General features: G+C 41.4%; 1 protein-coding gene across 2 annotated transcripts in view; it reads right to left on the reverse strand.

Annotated features, from left to right (window-relative positions):
* Window positions 1-21,706, reverse strand: part of LOC119745494 (insulin gene enhancer protein ISL-1-like) — a 37,261-nt gene extending 15,555 nt beyond the window's left edge. Inside the window, exons 1-4 of one of the 2 annotated variants that reach the window (XM_038221865.1) lie at window positions 21,432-21,706; window positions 20,748-21,256; window positions 14,920-15,212; window positions 9,648-9,964 (exon numbers count right to left, since the gene is read on the reverse strand). In XM_038221865.1, the coding sequence (XP_038077793.1) occupies window positions 9,648-9,964; window positions 14,920-15,212; window positions 20,748-20,989 (852 nt within the window). In that variant the 5' untranslated portion in view covers window positions 20,990-21,256; window positions 21,432-21,706. The remainder of the gene's footprint in view (window positions 1-9,647; window positions 9,965-14,919; window positions 15,213-20,747; window positions 21,257-21,431) is intronic. The other variant, XM_038221866.1, reaches the window with a different exon arrangement.
* Between the last annotated feature and the right edge of the window lie 495 nt (window positions 21,707-22,201).

A 22,201-nucleotide genomic window follows, 5' to 3' on the forward strand; every position in this document is an offset into this window, starting at 1 on the left:
AGGGCATGCATACAATGTTCGCTTGAAAACACATCTTGCCAACTAAATCTAAAGTACAGTGTAACGCAATCGCGCATAATGTGTATTTTCAAGACTGTCCTTAGGATAAAATACGAGGTATTGGTAGGTTCGGTGAAAGTGTAAGAAGTATCTATTAAAAAATGCCAACACCATACACATCAAAGTCATTAATGGCTTCACGGTAAAAAAAAATAAACAAATGAAAGCAAAATTACGCGTGTAACTTTCATGTAGGCCTACGTATTTCAACAAAACAAAAAAAAGCAAAAATGATCCATTTTAAGCGTACAAACGTGGGTGTAATATGAATAACTCTCATTCTGATTATTACTTAAAAATCAAAGAATATTGTGCAAGAAAGCAACGATGTTTGATTAACAAAAAGATGATCTTATCTGAAATTCTTAATACAATGTAGTTGAAACTGAATGATCAAACCACTCGTTTAAGTAAACCGAAAATCTACCCAAAGTCAAAACAATGACGGCATACGGGATTGACAAAAACAAAATTGGGTGTGGGTTCCTTAAACAAAGGTCTTCCCCACACGTGTATGTAAGGCTGATCTTGTTATACAACTGAGGACTTGGGACAATGGAGGTTTTGCGACAACAGTAAACCCAAGGACCTAAGCCAAGTCCTCGGGAGGTTTTCGTGTACAAACCTTATGGGATATGTTGAGAACAAAGTTGTGTGTGTGTGTATGGGGGGAGGGGGGTCACCACGTGACAGAGTGAACGAGCTCTCGTGCAAAGACGGTAGCGGCGCGCGAGCGAATTCACGCATATTAAGAGCCATGATGGATGGCATTCGCAGAATTAATCAGACGCGATGAAGGAGACGAATCAGGAATAGTGGCTAAAGGAAGACGTTATACACACACATCTGGCATGGTCGTCAGTCTTTGAATACGGACAAAACATATGCACACTCCACAAGTGTTTCTGTCCTCCAATCACGGTGTATTTCGTACATTTTCGGAACTTTGTCCGCTTTTAATTTCGTGTAACTGTGTTTTTAAGATTCAAGGCTTTTGCGGCCAATCCTATTCAGAACAGATTATTGGTTTAATTATATTAACAGGAAAGGGAGGAGGACCTCAAATCTCACCCAGATAGTTTCAGCGTTACTTACATGACACAAGAGCAGGTAAGATGTTTAAAACCCAATATTCCAAGATACCACGGACTGACTTCCCGCCTCCCATGTGTACCCTACACGCCCCATAGGAAGTGTTCTCTACCTCTTGGGAAAAAAAGCACGCCGAAGGGTTGGACGTTTTTCTGTTGTCAGAGATGACAGGCCGTTGTTGGTTCAGGGTGTAAGGCGACCCATACGCAGTTACAGTAGTGCAATAGGGCGACCGGTAACTATGTACTCAGGACACTCTAGGACCAACGGCTCCGCAAGCAAGGCAAACAAACACGGACGAGGGAGGATGTTCACACATGGAGAAATTCCAGGGATGGGGAAGAAGGAGGAAAATATAGTCGGAGGCACGAGGCCCTGTCATTAGAAATCGATTGGCGTTTCCTTCCTTAGTGATCGGGTAACGTCTCGTACGGGGTGTCCCATAGACCTACCCACGCCGTGCGAGACATACAGCTCCAAGTCGGTGAAACAGCACTCTATGCCGCCGCTGCTGGCGCTAAGACAAGTTCGTATACGCGCAGTAAGAAAAGTGCAGTAGTAAAGACGATGCATTTGCGTATAGACGATGGAGATGAAGCCCTTTCCACGAGATTGTTTTAAGGCGTATACGATCATCTGCAAAACTTCAAAAACAAAATACCAAATCTAATGAAATATCATACTTGATTGTAAGTTAATATATGTAATAGGATCAAACATCCTGTGAAACTGTTTCGCCCATAGTAGGCTATGCTATCATTTTCAAGAAGAGAGGAATAATTCATCATGTATCGTATTAACATTCTTCTTTGGATTTTGAGTGGAGTTATTATTATTAAGGGCAAAACCTAATATTGATTTGGTGTTACTATTGGAAACGAACAAAATGCATGAATAGCAAATGATTCTCTATGCATTGAAGAATGGTTTCCATTTGAAAGCTTTGTTTTGGAGATCGAGCATGAACCGAGAGTATTGACCCGAAGATATGCTCACGAATCTTCACAGTAAATTCGGCAACCCTTTCGAAGATTTTCGCGTTTCCTATAGCGGTTGCAATTGTGTGTATGCACAATACAAACGTTAGCCGTTCGAGCGATGTGACCCAAGAGTATCGGCGCAAGCAACATTTTCCGCCACTTGGGAGTGTCAAGGGTAACACGCTGGATGGAATGCAACCCTAGTTTACAGAGTCACCCTCAATCATTACAGCATAATTCTGTACCATCATATTGTCTCCTTCATTCTGCTTTTTTTTTCTTCATGAAATGGGCCAGCGATTGGTAATCAATGGTTGGGCGACGAAGCCCCCGACGTGGGTGCGTGTGTGTTGTGTCATTATTGCTGGAGTGAATGAAGTACGTGTTTGGATTGCGGGTTGAGGGATCATATCTGATTCTCAGGCATCGATTGCTCCCGATTGCTTGGCATACTGTGCATTACACAGCGGTTACCAAGTCAGCTGACACAGCAAAAAAACCGTGGTGTTCCCCAGGAACTCACTTGCTAGTAAACGCAATCTGGTCAGCGTATACCGATGCCATGGGATTGATGTGGTGTAGATGGAAAGAGCGGGACGAGCGTAGCTTCGTAGGGGACAATGCCAATGTGTCATCGGTAGAGCAAGTGTGCGAGCAATGGTGTGATTACCGTTTATACCGCGGATGTGTGCTCGGTAAGTTAGCCTTGCTATAAGCCCATGGCCATGATGTAACACCACAGGTTTCAATCAAGGCGGACTACGTTATCCAGCAAAACTTTGCTATCGATTCGAGAAACCAGACTGACCGAGATACGACAGCTTACGACAGTCCACGCTCCTTTAATTACTGACGTCCAAGCATGGTCCAAGATAATTAATTCTGAACACAAAAAAATCGATTCTATCGGGTTGTTAGCTATGCATTGTTTCCGGAGGTAGAACCCGTAAAAACTCCTACCTCCATGGTTGAATACAATGTCTGCACTTTGTTGACCAATTCTGGAATAAAGATCTCAAACAATCCCATGTTTGTCACTACATAACCATGCTTTGCATTTAGGCATTTTCCGATGTTTTCATGATTTACGTGTAACTTTCATGAAATATTTAATTTGTTACCCGAAGGTAATGCGTTTTTTTGTGTAACTGTAAGCTACTTTGTGAAACACTTTGTGGGGCTAAAAAGTATTCAACTTCGGAGCGCAAATGCTTGCTTACGCCGCACTAACTAGGGCTGTCTATTTTCGAATAATTTAGATTCGATTATAAGAAACTGCACTTCACCGAATATTGGAATATTCGAAACTTGCCGATCAAGTTTTACACACGCCAGCTGCAGCTGCCTTCCTCGCTTGTAAAATGTTGCATGCAAAGCGCGCCGGTTAAAGTTTGCATGGGGCGATGGATATTGTGGGCCACTAGCGGAGTGTTTTGTAGTAGGTACTGTATAACTATCAAGGGACTTTACCCAGCTAAAAGAATGGGACCAATAAATATCCGTCGACAAAAAAAATTACCGTCGACAAAAAAGTGGCATCTGACAAAAAAACCGCAACTTTACGATTAAAGTAACATCACAGTCGTGTGTGCACGTGCATATTTTGTTTTCTTTTCGAATATTCAAACCGGCAACAAGCTATTCGAATATTCGGTTGATGGTCGAATATTCGAATATTCGATATACTCGGGACAGCCCTAATTGGAACCGACCCTTATTGTGCTTGTTTCAAGTAACAGAATGACAAAAAATATATAAAAATGAAATTCTTTATATTATGTCTTGCAGGCCCATCAGGAAGTCATGTAGTTATCTCATCGAGTTATTGTATTCTTTAACATTGTACTCAGCATTGGCAGAGCTGCGCACGTACCGTACTCAGTGCCCACGCGTTATACTGCAAGAGGCGTTTAATACCAAGGGAGTTCCTGTCCACATGCATTATGTTCATCACATCGTACTACTTGCCTGGTGGTTGAGTGCGAGGTTGACAAGGGGATGTTGCGTTGTGACTGACTAATCAAGTCGTCCCCAGGGGTATGGAATTATTTCATTAAGATATGAAAGGCGAAAAACCTCTAAGTACTCAAGCCTTTAAGCACCGAATCAAAGTGACAGGGGTGATGTACTTTTAACTTGGGATAATTCTGCCTTGCTTTGTTCTCGCTCTGATTCTTGCGAACACAGATGGGCTTGAAAGACAAGTTCTTACGAAGACATTTGACGAATAAGAAAATCAGCACAACTCCTTCAAAGTTAACCTTTTTGTTTAATTTTTACAGAATTCTAATACATAATGACTTATAATTGCATCAAAACATAGCTGTGGCTCTTGGAATTCTTGAAACCAATACTGCAGGGGTAGACCTAAAATGTGCTTGTACTTTACTTTACCGCCCCTTTCTTACTCAAGTTATCACACATGAACCTCATATAATCGACCGTAACAGACCCGGTCCTTGCAAGTTTGCCAAATATGATTAAAGATTATTAAACAAAAACCCACTGTGGTCATTAGAAATGTGTGCGTAATTTATGTGAGGTTTTGACATTTTGTGGAGATCCTGAAAACAGTTGCCTACTGCAGATTGCTAAACGTGCGATTAATTATTGTGTCATTTAATGTAGGAATTATGATTATTTAAAAAGTCACAGTGTCACTAATGGGTAGGGCTGATGCAAGGCGGTGATCTTGTCTGCGTTTTTGAAGAAATGATATGGACTAGTCTGGCCCCGGGAATTAGCTCAGCCTAATAACAGGTTAATCACATGGGAGCGCTAATGCACGCAGACTTGGAGCGCGGCCACGGTGAGCATGGTCAATTAGCAGCACGCCGGCGGCCAGACACTATCGAGTAGAGATCAACACAAGAGATCCGTATTATTTTGTGTGGTCTTAATAATCGCAATGACGCTCGCGACTTTCTCAAAGATCAGGTTTTTCTTGTACGTAGAAATACACGAATATGGCAACATCTGCTGTTGGTGAGTAGCCGAAGACAGTTGATCGAATTCTCTTCTATTTCATACCATTTTTCTCTTTCTTTTATGTTTACATTTCTTTCTTGAGGGGGGGGGATAAACATTTGTAGAGAAAATATGAATATAGCAATTTACAAAAAGGGAAGTGAACGTCTTTTCATGGTATCAAAAACAGCCTCTCAAAGTAAAATTCTGTAACTGGTGGTTATTATGATGCGCAATACCTAGAGCTATCACTCGTCGCGTAACGAGGCTCTAGCATTGGAAAGAGGCGTAAAGGGAATGCTGCAAGCCAAGCGCTCACACTCCATAGCAAACTGCCCCACTGGGACCCGCTATCCCACCTCGTAAATTCCTCTTCGCGTCGTTATACTCTCGGATTTCTTGGTCGTGGGGACCAAAATAAAGAAGCAAAACAAAACAACATAAACCACGGCTGCACTACACAACCACGTATTAGCGTGAGGACCACTATATGGAATGGTAAGAAATATGACAATGGAACATTACATCTCATGTGCGTTTTAAATTGTTCTATACTTTTCCAATTTGTCTTAACACATCTATGCTTACATTATCTAAAATCGTTGAACAGCATGAGATGCCGCACAGAGACGTACACCCATGCACAGATCTAAATAATAATAATGATAATAATAATGTGTGTATATGAAGTTAAAGTGGTTTGATATTTTATTAATGGCAAGACAGTATATCCTCGCTAATCAGTATTTTAGCCGGGGGCTATATGGCAAAGGGTCAACCAGGCCTAATGCCACTAATACTGTAGCAGGTCTAAGTACAATGAAATATTCACAAAGCAGCTTATCAAACAACAATAAGGTCGACCATCTTCAATGAATTTTACAGTTGGTTCCCATGTCAACCGCAATAAGCCGGAGCAGAGAAATAAATGACCTTGTCCTCACAGACAATACAGAAATTCACATATCTGTCATTGCTTCGAAAAGGTGACGTACCAATGTTAGGAGAATTAATGCAAGTACATGTAGTTTGCGCCATGCAACATGCACTGCATGGAGCACGGCTCCGCGCCAGAATCCAACGGCTCTTTATATGGGTCGCCAGGGTCGGTTGAAATAAACGCAAGGCACAGCCCACCGACCACCATTTTTTACAAATCTAGATGCGGATTTATTAACGTTGCCTGTACCCACTGAAGTGGTTAATTGACATATGTATACCAAAGCTTTTAATTGGAATTGACCAGCTAAAGCAACGCGTAAAGTGCCGTTTGAATACAATAATGGGCGGCACATTAAATTAAAAGCGTCGGCATACGGCGCTTCACTAGACTGGTGTCTCAATAATGCACTTTTTATATGAGTTTTTATTATTTAGTAAATGGATTCATTGACTTATGGTTGCAATTCTTAAACTCCTGAGTGTGAAATTCGTTTGTTCTGTTGCAGGCCAGTCGAGGGCATATGATGTTGGCCACTCTAAGATACAGGGAAATAACCACTGGCATTAAGTCTTATAACCTGGTAAACCTGTACCTTTTATCGGATAAACAGCTACACTAAATTCAAAATAGCATATAACAAACATTTCAATCGGAAAAAATCTTAATTTTCACTCTTTTAAAATCGTATACAGCCTATAATATACACTGACGGAATATGCATTTACGCACAGTCGGTACGGAGTCGATGTTTTTCTTTCGCGGGGCGATTTTGGGGGACGCATCGCGGCGGCTTCAAACGCCGCATCTTCGGTGAAGAGCCTAGGGATGTGAACGTCGTCTAAACTTAGCCTAATCGATTCACACAGTGAAATCATCCCCTGATCTACTCTAAAGGCATTCTACAAACACGTGCCGAGACGCGTCATCAGCGTGGTTTTCATCGTTAACGAAGACCTGATTAACATTGTTCTGCCTGGCTCTCAATAATTGATTGATCTTTAAAGAAAACAGTCTGGTTCCAACCTGTGTGCGAATACATCGTTCTAGTACACGGTAAATCATGAACAGCACCAACAGATTTATAGGAAATGATGATCATCATCTTTTAAATTGCAGCTTTCGTTTTCCCCATATGACAATGACGGCATTTTTATTAACATCTTCTTTAAACGACAATAGGAAGAAATCACTTAATGGCTGTTTAAGTATATTCCGAGTTCTAAAATACGTTGGTTTTTTTTTTTCTGATGTCTGACTAATAATTTCACCACAATGAATCTCTGGCATCACCACGGGGCGCATGCACTTCCTTCACTTAAAATGTATAACATATCATATATAATAATATGCGAAATTAATTTTTTGCATCTCCAACAATCCCTCATCAAAATTGTTGTCATCGATGATAACACCACACGCAATAAAACAATATGACTTTTATATATTGCTTTTATTCACGATTAGCCCCACCTGAATGTCACTGACTCCAAAAGCAAGATTACCTTGCGCACATTTTAACAAAAGGAGTAATTCAGTCCGCTTTGGTGCAATGAGTTTCCAAAGTTTTATCGATTATTAAGAGGCGAACCTTGTGCAGCACAGTTTTTTCTGCTCGTTAATTTTCCAGTACGGCAAACATTGTCTATCCCTCCAAAGGGAATTATTTCTGGATCCGTCCCCGCACAAGGCCATCTTTCAAAATGAAGTGTGTGCCGAGCCAACGCCAGTGTCAATTTCAAGCGCGAAGACAACACATGGCAAATCAAACTCGCTCAATTATTCAGAAGGATTTTCCCTCCGTTTTTCCCCCGTCTTTCTCCCCATGTGATAATGTCATTATCGTCTGCCCCAGTTCTATTCGTTCTGGGCATCCAATTATTTTTTCCCCTCTCTCCCTCTCGTAGATTTTTTACGGCAATTGTTATTCCATTGATATTTATGTTTGATTTTTTTTTACTTGGGAGGGGGGGTGTCTCCTTGACACGATAGTCGGCGTGTTCGCCTCTCAGTGTTTCGGCCGTATATCGAGTTATTACGGTGGGTATATAATTGTGTCATTTGTTGACTCAGTGAGTGGGCATATACATGGCAATCAATTGCTTTCTGCGGAGCGATTGGTTTGGTGTATGAAAGTGATATCTTCTACTTCATATCGGTGAGATGGGGGGCGCGCTCAGGGCAGGCCATGCAGACTGATATACATGTCGTACACTTAGTGGAACATGACTTCTGTCGACAAAACCTATATCCTACGTTAGAAGTTTATATGCACTGTTGTCTCCATGATAAAGAGCAAAACTAGAATACATTTAGAAAGCTCCATGCACTCCGTAGTCGGAATTGTTGGAAGTGTAAAAAGGACACAGCATAATACAATCACAAGAGGTTGCTAGAGCTTTTCAATCGTTTGAAGACGTTTCAATCGCTGTTTAGATAAACTCATCATTAAGTAATCTACTATCAGTTTTCGATAGGCAGAGTGGAACGAACATCCGAAAATCTCAGGACTAACGCCAAAAATGACGTGATTCATTAATATTCATAGAAGAATGGAAGAATAGAAGAATACAGTTACGATCAAGGAAATGTCTGGAGGGGGAAAAGAGAAGATTTGACGCTTGCAAACACACTCAGCGGTGAATAAAAGGAGAAGGCAATAAGTACAGGAAAACAGTAGTTACAGTGAAGTGGAAAACATCGATTGTTTAAAAAGAAAAAGACAACTATATAGAACGTAGTCAAACATTTACAAACTGTCAAAAAGAAAACGATACATAAGCTACGTGGACAGAGAAATATACAATGACCAAAATGGTAAAAAAAAAAAAAAACAGAGGACTGATTTGCTATTTGCTAAATTATGCAACGCACTGTTTTGCACTGTACGTCTACAATCCGTCTGATATGGTTTCCATATTACGAGCAATGAGGGTGACTTAATACGGCCGGAGTGATCTCATTTTGGCTAGACTCGTGTAATACGAGTCAACATGGCTCCCATCAGAAAGACGTCAGCAAGACGTGTATCTGAAACAATTTCACCCAATCGCTATTTGTTTTCGGGCAGCGATACAAAAGCAAAATTTAAAAACAAAATGGTTGAGTACATTATGAGACATAGTTGGCAATGAGAAATATCGTTGGCAATACACGTTGACTAAAAGAACATCAAATCAGTAATTACTTTAAACAGTTTCGGAGCAGGATAACTTGCTGCAACAACCCAACATGTAAAAAAGTCTCAAGACTGGTTTTGTGGGTGTGGTTTGCTCTCTCTCTGATGTGCTCGGGGTAATTATTTATTTGTCATATAGTCTACAACACACATGAGGTATAGGCCTATGCATGTACATGTATATTCGCGATCCACGGAACGGGGACGAGTTTTGAAACTTTTTCAAACAACAGCAACAACATCAAAATGACACAAGCCTTTCTTATTTAGTTACGGTTAAAGAAGCAAGCATGGTGTACATGCAGACTTTGCAGAGATGATAGGAGTGACCGTCATGACATCTTAGACGGGATGATAGGAAGGTAGGTTCACAGACAAAGGGACAGTATTCCAATACCTACAGACCTTCAACTTGTGCTGCATGTCTTACCTTATTGGCGTTCTGCTCAGCCATCTGCTTCATGAGTACGCTTCTCTTTTTGTCCTTACATCGCTTGTTCTGGAACCACACCCGGATGACCCGTGGGCTAAGTGACGTCATCTCTACCAACTGTTCCTTCATGAGTGCGTCAGGTCGCGGATTGGCCGCGTAGCAAGTCCGTAAGGTGTGCAGTTGTTTCTCGTTGAGCACGGTTCGCACGCGGGTAGGCTTCTCTTGCTTTTGTGAATGGGAGCGCACGGTCCGGTTTGGCATCGGTTCCGAGTGGCTCTGTCGCCCCGTTGGAGATGGTATAAGAAGGTCATCGTCTGCAACAAGACGGAAGAACATCAATCCAGACGTTGGATTTATAAGACCCATTTAATTGCAGAATAATCTAATTTGAATTAATTTCATATCGTCAAGAGGACAAATAAGGTTAAAAAGGTTTTAACATAATATAAGGCGCTTCGCGGTAGGCCAAGTTTGCACGTGAACTCATGGACCTCTGCGTGTTTTTAATAGTGGACTGAAATAAAGAAACATCATGGAGTGGCTTGATCTTTACGAACTTACCCTCACTCTTACACAATACCTAAAACCTAACGTCTAAACAACAGAGGTCGCTTTAATGTCACAACTCACAAGTCACATGAAATCTACATGGTATTGCTTGCCTCAATAATTGATCATCACAGAAACGATCTCGCCATCCACTGACATGAACTATCCGTTAATCCGAAGCCAGGCGCATTCAATATTAAATTCGAATTGATTTTCGTCTTAATACAATGGGCGGTAGGACATGAAGTATCACCTTTGGCGACTATTTGATTTGCCTGAGTGACGTCTATATGTTTTGTTTCATCACTGCGACATCTCTTCCCTTGTACAAAGAGGAAGTCTTTTTTTCCCTCCCTTATCCCCCACCTTCTCAGTCCGTAGGGACTTGTTCTACCATGCGTTCGACGAAGCCAATCAGGGGGAAAATGTTGGCTCAGTCGCGGCGACGCGAGCAGGCCAGCGATGCGTGACGGCCACCGAGGAGAGGACTCTTGGGATAAAGGCGAGATGATCACCCATCAGACTCCTCCCGATGCACAATGAATTATGAATCTGACTACATCGGCCTTAGGGTTTCAAGATTGTTCAATATTTCAAAGGAAATTGGAAGCGGGAACACAAACAAGCGTCTCCTGTGAATTTTTGATGAAACACACGGAGAGGACAGAGTTAATCGCGGTGTGTGAACAGATGACGAGGTACTAGGTATCTCTAATAAGCTGTTTGAATTATGTCTGACTCAATTCTTACGGCGAGTTGTGCCATAATTATCGGAGAGGGTCTTACGTCAAGTGTCTTTTGCCGTGGCGACAGGCATTTTCTATAATATCTTCCTTTTCACAACCAGTGACTGTCTGTTGGACAAAAAATGGCAGAGATAAAACATGTGATTTGTAGGTTTCAAATGGAGATCAACATCATTACAAAATGATAAGCTCCACATAAATACAAAGGTGGAATCATGACCTTCAAAATCGGGGTTAACTTAAAGGGCATTTAATATTAACAAGACCCATTTGTCTCAATTTTAAGGACATTCATATTCAATTTCAGATGCACAAGACTGATCAAAGCCTTCATGTTTTGAGCACGAGGTTATTCCATGTCGTGACACACGAACCCAGACACGCCGGCGAGTCCATGCGCGTCAAGAACCAATTGAGAACGGCCTGATTGGGAATAAAGTCCACCGCCCCACTGCTCATGATCACCAATTAGGCCCTCAGTGTCAGTTAATTGAAGGATGATACTACAATAACAACCTTTCGATGATGAGGTATCTCGCGAACCCTGATCGGGGAATAATGATGAGAGGGAATATCCCGATCGGGGTCGGGCGCAAGCCTCTTCTCGGGGGCATTATGATGAGAATAGAGGTGATCATTCAGGACGGTGAACGGTTCATGATCTACATAATCTTAGCAGAATAATACAGGTCGAAAAGAATGCAGTGCACTTTACATTAACAATATAATCATCGTTTCATAAGCAAATCTTACATGTCAGGAACAGTTTTGAATGTTTGGAACAGTTAAAGGCATAGCATATTTGGTTGTTCTCTTCTCATTATATACGTTCTCTGTATCGATCATCCCAGGTATGACAATGACGCGATAGATGGTTGATGCCACACAACGCAATCCACGACTATTCCTCGTTCACCACGCGGCATCTCCACTGCGCTGTCTACACCATATACACGATGAGAGCCGTGGGAAAAACAACCTGCCAAACTGGACAAGCAATAGAAGAGGCTGGTGTCTAGACCACTCGTCGTGATTAAAGGGACGCCTAGACCTACGTCCCGAGCCAGACTGAGCAAGTAAACATGTGAGAGGGAGTCCTCAGAGCATCACAATCTGGGTTGGGCCAAGTCTCCCACAAGTACATGTTTCTCTCCATCGCTGGTGTAGTCTGCTCGTGGAGTCATGAAGTGGTTCCATGTCTATACACTCAAGAGCCATGTAAACTTTTCCTCTGACCATTCGATACAAAAAGTACAAGAATTCTATTGGCATTATCATTCGGCCGGGAAGGTATGTAGGCTTATAAGCCTAGTCTACTACCTACGCGACAGTCGTGCTGCACAAGAGGACAGCACAACAGATGATAAACGCACAAATAGCGCGCTGAGGTCGCAACCAGATCCATCATGCACGCGCAACCTTTGTTTTGCTCTGTCCTTTGTTATTACCCCCCCCCCCTTGTTTTCTCTCGAAAGGAAAGGGGAGATCGCAGATGGTGTCCTGATTTGCCACCCGGTCCTTTCAAAGTTAACTGATACAAGTTTACATTAGGTTAAACACAACAACAGAAAATCGTCCTTGTTCTTATCACATTCTGGAGAAAAAAGATTAATGGCGCTATGGTACTGGTCCTATAGACATCACCGGTGTTAAATTTACATCGCAGCTTTGGCTGAATAGCCTCAGATTATAAAGATCACAAAATATCGTTTCACTTCAACTAATAACACACCGACATTATGGACAGAACATAAGACATAGTCCGAATTGATTAACGTCGGCATGTTAATGCCACTGAGCGATGCGCAGACAAGGCACTGTGATATGTCTCTCCATGTATTTTTGTTCAAATTAGCACAAGTGCATGACTGGAAATTCAGACACACATATATATGATATGTGAGTTATCATCAAGCGGTATCGGTATAATATGATTAAAGCGACATCGTTGAATTATAATTGGCCGTCTATGTCTCTTGGGACTCGGGCTGACTAGGGGCTTCATTATACCGTATGATTATACATCCCATCCCCCCATATGTTGGCCCTACCGACGTGATTGGGTTCTACCGTCCTACCGAGGGAAGGCCAAGCCCGCGAACACACACACAAATCTCATCTTAACAACAACACTGGGGACGACTAAATTAGTCTTGGGATATTGTGTGTGCTAGAGTTTGGGGAGAGGGAGGTTGCGAGCGTGCGGTATGGTACTGATTACGCGACATATTGGCCATGGCGCCCCGGTACACGGTTGGCAATCTCACCGCCAGCTCCAACTTCTATTGAGTGGGTCACGCTACAGGCTACACAGGCCTCAGGTGGCTACGAAAGGGCAGCCGTTCCATCGATAAAAACGCAGCAGAAGAAAAGAAGAGAGGAAACCTCTCGTATGCGGAATTGGAAATTGTAGATGACCGTACCCGTGTATGTTTGATGTTGGAATAATAGTGATATTTTTGATTGGTCTGATTATTGGTGCGGACAAAGGGCTTGATAACGAAGCGAGATGCAAGCGTGGAGCGAGCAAGGGCCACGGCACGCATGCGGCTGGCCTGCGGCTTGATCACATGAACAATCACTACTGCATACATCTGTATAGGACTAACAGATACACACCAATGGGTAATGTACTCCTGAGAAATCCAACTGACTGATTGATAACAATCACAGTTGAACAGATGCTCTAAGAAAACAAGCCAAATATCATAACCATGCGCAAGACAAAGAAATTAACTGCCAACATTTATCCTACACAAAATTATACTTACAAAAATGTATAATCATTCAGGTCAAATTGCATAAACTCACAGTTTGGATATAAGAGACGTACGATTTCGGAAATTATAAAACTTAGTAAGTAGACAAGAAGGATTGTGATAACAATGTACAGTTCGGGTTTTGTGATTTTAACCCCGTTATTTCTGCAACAATCAATTTAATCGAACCGAAATATCCTGAATTCTGACAGAATTTCATTTTGCCTTCTGCGTTATCAGTAGAGCACTAGCGTAGTCGTTGTTGATTTTCTGCCGATTGCCAATACAAGGTTATAGCTTCTAAATTGGTATCGATTTGTTTCTTCGAAACCTCGTCCTTGCTACGATTGAAAATTGGTTAGCAGATAATCGCATAATTCTAAGTATCATGCAAAATATTACATGTATTTTTTTTTATGAGACATGGCTATTCAAAAGCGCCCGCAACGTTCTACCATGGCTACAATCTTCCACGATTCTACACTTAATGACATATTCATGAAATATTAATGAAAGCACGTCTTTCAGTAAGAGATCAACACTACAATGTTTACCTAGGTAATTCAAAACTGACATTTTTTTCACGATGTGACGAAAATAGGCGAAACGATTTTGAACTTTACATGTATAGGCCTATCAACAACAGTCTATCGAATTCACCCTATAGCGTTCTAGCATTGTTCTAAACAACGCTAGAATGTTAGCTTCTTCTTTCATGAAAAATTGTAGAGCTCATGGCGAGCATTCTGTTTCAAAAAACAAACTGTAGGAATAATGATAAAAAGGTTTTAGCTAATACGGTGATAATATACCCATCGTTTGTGTTATTTAATTACACTTATTATTCCCAAGTAATAAATTAATGGCATGATTTATTGCACATCAGCCGTATACCTTTTTGTCATCAACTAACCATTCGTATATCAGATCCGGGGCAAAATTACAAACCAATTGCAATGGCAAAATGACATGTACAACTTAATGAAATGGGTGATTTCCGAACGCTTTTTCTAAAGGCACATACTTATATAATTACACACCGGACCTATCATTATTTTACACAATGACGACAACATGGGACTGAGTATGGACAACACATAAGACAAAGACTCAGAGTTTTCCAATCCTATCAAATAAACACAGCGATTGTATTTGCCCCTCGGATCCAACTGTAACGAGAATGATGAGCTGTGACTATAGCCCTCGCTAACTTACCGTTCATGTAGTTTCGGTGGTTGCCATTGTTGTTGTTGTTTGGTGGGACGTTGCTGCCTACCACCACCGTACCGTCCGCTGCCCCACCGCACCCGCTCCGTTCCAGCATCTCGTGGTCAGCCTTGCAGAACAGACCGTCTTCCCGTAGCGCAAACTCATCCCCAGGGATCAGCTGGCGGCTGCAGGCCACGCAACGAAAGCACTCGATGTGATAGATTTTGTTCCTCGCCCGCATGACAAAGTCGTTCTTGTCGAAGCCCTGGCCGCACTTGGCACATTTGGTTCCGAACAACCTGTGTATTAATATTATAAACAAAATGGCTGATTACATGTAAAGATCACACGCTTTAAACTTCTGTTTTACATCCTGGAAATCACAAGAATGTAAACCAAGCATGTTAATGGATGTTCTTTTATAAGACAATGATTATAATGTTAAAATCAATCCATGCTTTGGAAAATTGCATGTACTGTAGTTAAATTGTATGAAATTAAGCCTTTACTCCTCCCAAACTAAACAACCAAGTTATGCAGGGCGATCACCTCTTCTTAACAAGGCACGGTCTGTCTTTCCAAAAATGAAGTCCTATTTTAGAGCAAGTGAAAGTGGAATGAAAGTTCACATCTCGACAAATCCAAATAGATTCAATTTCACAGCCTGTATGCGGAGTCAGAGAGTTAACCCCGCGGTGCATACTAAGGACCCCTTTTCATGGTGTACAAAATATAATATATAGTGGACACAAATGCTTGGCAACGATTCCATGCCTTTACATAATGCGTAGGTGGCTGCCACAATCTTATTCACTGATACATGTATTGCAAAATGGATTTCATCGCCTTGAAAACACAAAGAATATCGGATAAAGGCCTCCAAACAAATCAAAACTACACGTGTTTTTAACACTGTTTGACACTTGGTTCTTTAAAAGAGTGTTTTCTTAACTTTGTGACATATTTTGTGTTCTTGAAAAACAGAGTAAAGAGGACAAAGATATGAAATTTAAGAGGGCAATGTAAAACACCAAATCCTCGACGATTCCGTATAACTTTTCATGTATAACTTTTCAATTCATAGGAATTGGGCGTGAAACTTCGAGCTCTCAGTGTTGGTGCCGTAAACAAATACAAAACTGACACAGTTTAAAGACGCAATGTCGATGTCTTGCCCCTATAACATACATCGAAGCATGTCCCAATTTCAACGCATCGTTCATAATTCGAAGCATGCTGAAGAGGGCTCGCTCATGTAATAGAATATCGTGGGGGATTGCGAGCGTTGGATGGATTGCTAATTAATCGTAGGGATAACTCGTCACGTCCCAGGCGCGAAGTGGCTCAGTAAGTCTTTTTTTCACGTATTACAGCCGTACCCCCCATTTCATCCACCAGACTGCTACGCTTCGACAGATGTGATTAACATGCTCGGGCGATGGAATAATGTCCTTGTTTCTTCCATCTACATGCTTCGTTTGGGCCTGGCCTTTACTTGAGCGCAGCGCGTGGCCAGGCCTTCAGTATGAGCGCACCTTAAGTTTAGTATGAGGGTAAGTCAGCCCGAATTCTCTTAACAGTAATCGTCAAAAAATAACGTAAAATACATACTTAAATCGCACTTTGTGCAATTTTTATATCAAAATTCAGTACAGAAAAAAACGGATCTCGATTATGCGGCTTTTACAATATTGTCCCCATTAATTTATTAGTTGAGTGTTCCATCTAGCATCACGGGATGGACATCTAACCACTTCGCTTTTTTTCTGGACCTAAATACCACAGGTTATAGAAAACCTAATTTTTGGGTTTTAGAAATTTAGACAAACATGGCCTACGAGAACAAAACGCAACAAAATGAATTTGCAGTTTTGAATTTTGAATGGGTCATTATAAGTGATAGCCCCGCCTTACTTCTGTGACAATTTACATGAAACCAATGCACGCTATGGGATCAACATTGTTCATCATTTACGACATCGAATATACCAGTGAAAGCTCGCCTTTTGATCAAAAACAAAAGAAAATCAGTACTGCAGGTTTAAACAAGCTGATTTCACAGGCGTTGGTAGACTTTACGAGACTTATCATTGCTGACATCTCGGCTGAATGGAATTTGTTAGTTTGACGATGTTTTCCTTAGTTGGCAGCTCAACATATCGATCAGTCAACACCGCACTTCAAAGACACAGTACCCAGCACACAATTTAATCAACGAGTAAATGTGACGGAACCCCTCTAATAAAAATGTCTAAATATTTATGAACGAGACACAAATACATCTCACATAGTGTGTCTTCATTCATGACAAATTGCCGGAAATATATTGAATTCGTCAGTGCAATTGGCAAAGAGAAATCGGAAAAGAGTAATGTTGACATTTTCAAAATTCTGTTTAGAAAACCACAGTACAGATAATTATTTTTCTTGGATGTGACACATTTACGGCAGAGTATCCACTGTCCCAAAATGAAGGCAGTATCAAAACAAAATCACTTTTCTGAAATCATGAGCAGTTTTATGGCATTTTTACATTTTCCGCTGTAAAAATAAATAATAAAATTCACGGTTGTGTTGAAGGTGAATTCAGCGCAAGATGAGTCTGTACTGTTTGATGCAGCAGCGTTGCTTCAATACGAAAGGTGATACTTTTTTTCAAACAGTTCAAGGATATAGAAGGCCCACAAAAATGATGAGTGTTTGCGGCTAGTCAGGGCAAAGAGAGAAAATACAATAGAGGCAAGCAAGCACGACCACGTTTAGCACGAACTTCTTGTACCGAGCCAATTCCCTAATTCAAGCCCATTGTTAATGAAAGTCATTGTTGGACCAAACACAGACCTGGTGGTATTCCCGTACAAGATACGGGTGTGAGCCTGTATCTATACATGCACATGTACATGTACAATATATGTAAATGTACATGTACATGGGCTGTACCCATACACGACCACGAACTGTTGATTCCTTTTGCGATCGGGCCCTACTCTAGTACCACGGTGACTGTCTGGTTATGGAACTAAACTACACTCGAGACATGGTACGTAACTTGTGCACAAGCATATCACATTCACACACCGTCAGTAATGTAAAAGGCAAGTTGAGTTATTAAAAAGAGATATTTTATAACGAGGTCCAATTCAACATGTAATGTTCCTATACGGCAAGATTGAATAATTAACACTCCGAACTAACCAAAAAATCAATTCTCTTCAGATTTAACAAAAAAAGCAAGTGTCAGTCCTGATTTTTGTTTTGCAAACAAACATAGGTCGAAGCTGCATTAAAAAAACCTTAAAATTTAGCACAAATAAAGCAGCTGTACATTTCCCTGCGGTCTGTGCATTATAAACAACTACCAAAGTGAACTTGTTTTAATGAAAGAGAATGGCTTTGGGTTTCCAGATTCTTAAATTGGTACTTCCTCATAAAATCGCAATAAAATCTTTTGAAGGGGACACACTGGTCGGCTATTGTGACGATATCCATGTATGCCGGTTGCACAATTAAAGTTTTATTGCAAATTCCTCAGTTCGCCCGTGGTGTAGGCGAACTGTGGTTTGGGAGACCTATTCAGAACACGGGATTCTAATTGACTTGGTGTGCAAGACTCCCAACAAAAAACGGAACTACATGTACATCAGCCGTCCTGTATGCCGGCAATATATCCGTATTCAAAGTGTTAATAGAACACTTCATATACCTTTAAAGTTCAACTCTTAACATGCATGAGTACTTCTTCCACTAAAGTTACGGTACTCAATGCCTCAAGTTGATTCTGCTAAGCGTGTCATGTCATGCGAATTTGCTTGAAAATAACAATATGTCTAACCCTAACGTCCACGTTGGACGATGACAGAGAAAAATTAGACTTTAAATCGTCACCACACCAACAATTCCCTTAGATGTTTCTGAATGGCAAAATTATAATCGGTAACGTATCATTTTAAAAAAAGCCTTCGGATATTTTGTAATTCATTTCTTAATTGAGATAAATAAATTAGTCATCGGAATAGGAGGCGAGGAAATGTTTTCCACCCGCACATTTGGCAAGAAAGGATAATAAACACATTTATGATTACGGACAAATTATATACCTATACTAGGGGAATAAAAGCGCAGTGGTAGACCGACTGAGACCTAAATTAGCTTTGCTCCTGAAATTCTACATAGAACAACTTTCTATCAAACCCTGACAATTTCCTCCAGAGAACTCCTACTGCACGAGGAACTGGGTTTCCTTTTAGCACAATCAGACAGCAGTGCCTTGTGGACAATACAAATGAAAGTAATTTAATTTGGCTTCTATAGTAAAAGAACAAAATTTGTTCACGGATATGACGTCTTCACCCACAAAACGTTACTTCTTTAGTTAATGCATCTTAGAGTGCAGATATTTCCTCTGCTTGAGAAAAGCTCCATAATCATCCCCACCGTTTTCACAAACGCCCGCAGTCAGAGCCGTATGTATGGTACACAAGCGCCAAGCTTTATTTGCAAAACACAGACCAGTTAATTGCATGGCCAACAAATTGTCAATTGGCCCAACGGCTGAATAGAGACACACAAAATTAGAAGACAATGGAGAACAAGGGAGTCACTTGGGATTAGGGACCATCTTAAAAAAAAAAGAAGAAGAAGAAGAAGAAGGGTTTTGCAAGCGTAAAACACGTTGAGGCGGCTGATGAAAAGCGAATAGCTTGGTCTGCCCAGTGAGCTGAAGTTAGCGTCTGGAAAATCACGAGGCATTGTTGCGTGTACAGTGTTTATTAGCTGGCTTTCAAAATATTTATAATCAAGTCAATTGAGCATGCGTAACAAACCACAACAAGTAATAAGCAACGCCAAAGATCCACCTCTGCTCCTATTATTACGTGCCTCATATTTTTTTTCAGGTTTGGTGAACCAGCAGTGACACCAAAAGAAATCTAGAAGAATCTAAAAGTACGCAAAAGAGCAAGTGTCTAAACAACTATGATGTCTTAAATATTTTGTAGCTATGACAGATTCAGAGTGGGTTCACTTTTTTTAACAGAATGCATCCCCCAAAATTATGGAAACCGGCGCAACACCAAGTTCTACAATTTGGCCTCCTATAAACGAGAGACAACGTCAGACAAATGCAGTCAAAGATTATTGTAAGCAGTGAATCTCTGTAGCACTGGTTCAATGCGGGATTTTGCGAATGCACCAAGTACTTGTATCTCTTTACTTTAGTGGGCTGTGTGTGGCTTTGAGTCTGAGCATTCAAGAATACAACGGATGAGCCAATATAAATTGTTACGGAATGTTTTTCGAAGAACTTACGTTAATATGAACCAAAAATTGTCTTTTCCAAAAAAAAATCACTCTATTTTGTTCACGCACGTATGGAGAGGAACTTCTTCATCAATCATTTCTCCTAAGGCCCGATGCTCAACGCAAAAGAAAAGCCAGTGTGAAAACTTTCTCATTAGACGAAATCTGACACTTACGACAACTGGTAAGTTATAAATAAAAAAAAGAGGATGTGCATGTATAACGTTTACTTTATTTAACTTTGACAAAAAGACGATACAAGTTAATCGCATATTTAAATTGGTGCTTCGACAACTTTTATAAGGAGATTTTTTTTTTTTAGAGTTAGTGAGTTTAATATAAGCAGCCTTAGACAAGTTTGCTAGCTGAAATCTGAAGCCCTACTCGCTGAGCAGTTGTACAGAAAATGAAGTACGAAAAGTTCGTGTAATAGCATTAACTTGAAAATGATGCGGTTTTGGTCCTTACGCCAATTGTCGAGAGGTGTTTTGTGGGGAAATGAGGTAAGCACACCCAGTGAACTCATATAGTCTTACCTGAGGTAGTCCCGCTTGCAGTAAGGTTTCCCGTCCCGTACAAAACACGTACAAGTCTCGTCCAGATAAGCATCGCAATCGCCACACTTGAGGCAAGCGGCGTGCCATTCCAAGTCGGGGGCAACCCGGAGTATATACTGGTCCTGAATCTGTCCCCCGCACCCTACACAACACGAGACCCGCCGCTTCTCCGGGGGTTGATCGGCCGGGTAGACGGACAGGGTGATTGCCGACATGATCATTCAAGAAGCCTGGGTCCTCTCCCCCAAAATGAAGCTGCACCTATTTTCCGGGAAGGGTGTAGGCTCCCTCCTGAAGTGCTTAGTAACAGTTCTGTGGTGGCAAAGTCCAGTCCAGTACTAAAGTTGCTTGACACTTTGCAGTATTATATCCGAGTTTACAAAGTCATACCACTAGTTGAAAGACGACAGTAGACGACTGCTCTCAGTACAAAACACACACTCTCTGTACAAAATGAGTTCAGCATTACACCTGCAACAGTGTCAGTTCTGTATTTGACGAGAGAAAAAAAGAAAAAGCCTGTAATAACTTGTGCCTGATGTGGAAAAAATGACAGCGATAATTAGTGGCTCCTGTATACCACTACCGAGAAAAAGAAGGTGAAGATCGGAGTAAATCAGCACTGTGTCCCGTAAAAAAAAATCAGATCATAACCGGCCTTACTTCGACTTGGAAATGAACTGCCAAACTTCCATACTTTATGAGAATACGGCAGTGAAGTGATTGAATCGAATGAGGTGGGATCGCGGTGTTATGGGTTGAAGGTAGGAGCCGGCACCAAATATCGCTGTCAACCTTGTGGACTGTTTTATGTGCGCTCCGGATGGGTGGTCTCTATAGCTGTTGTATTGTTGCCAGTGTTCAGTAAGCGTACAGTACGTACCCGTGCGATTAGACCTCATTCAAGTGAAGGACAACGATACAACGCACACACAGGGCTTCGAAACGTCCACCGGTGAGAACTGAGAAGGCGCTGATTGGCCAACCGTATTAATGAATCCACCACGTGATCGGGCTTTTTGGGAAACAAAGGCTGCCCATTGGTGGTTTGTTTGCGTTGGGATGAGCGACAGAAGACACTGCTGCGCACCGCGTGCTTGGTAGCTCAGCGATGACTCAGGGAGACTGTGCACCGAAAGTCAGTACCTTGCCGTCTGTACCCCGATGAATCTGACCGTATCGCAGTGGGTGATCACTGACGGAAGTGAAGCCCCGCTGCGCGGTACACTCCGCGTCGTGCTGCTTCGCTCGTGTCCATCAGAAACCCCGGTCTTCAGAACACCCACTGTCGTCAATGTCGCATTCAGTCGTCACACTGTACGGGCTTGTCCACGCAAAATGTTCATGAAAAAATGACAGTTTTTCCACTTCACTTTTCGTTAGTATTGAATCAATTAGTGAGAGCTGAATTGGTTCATGTTTTTCCTTTAAAT

Source organism: Patiria miniata, unplaced genomic scaffold, assembly GCF_015706575.1.
Source record: "Patiria miniata isolate m_02_andy unplaced genomic scaffold, ASM1570657v1 HiC_scaffold_7, whole genome shotgun sequence".
In the NCBI taxonomy this organism is placed as follows: domain Eukaryota; kingdom Metazoa; phylum Echinodermata; class Asteroidea; order Valvatida; family Asterinidae; genus Patiria; species Patiria miniata.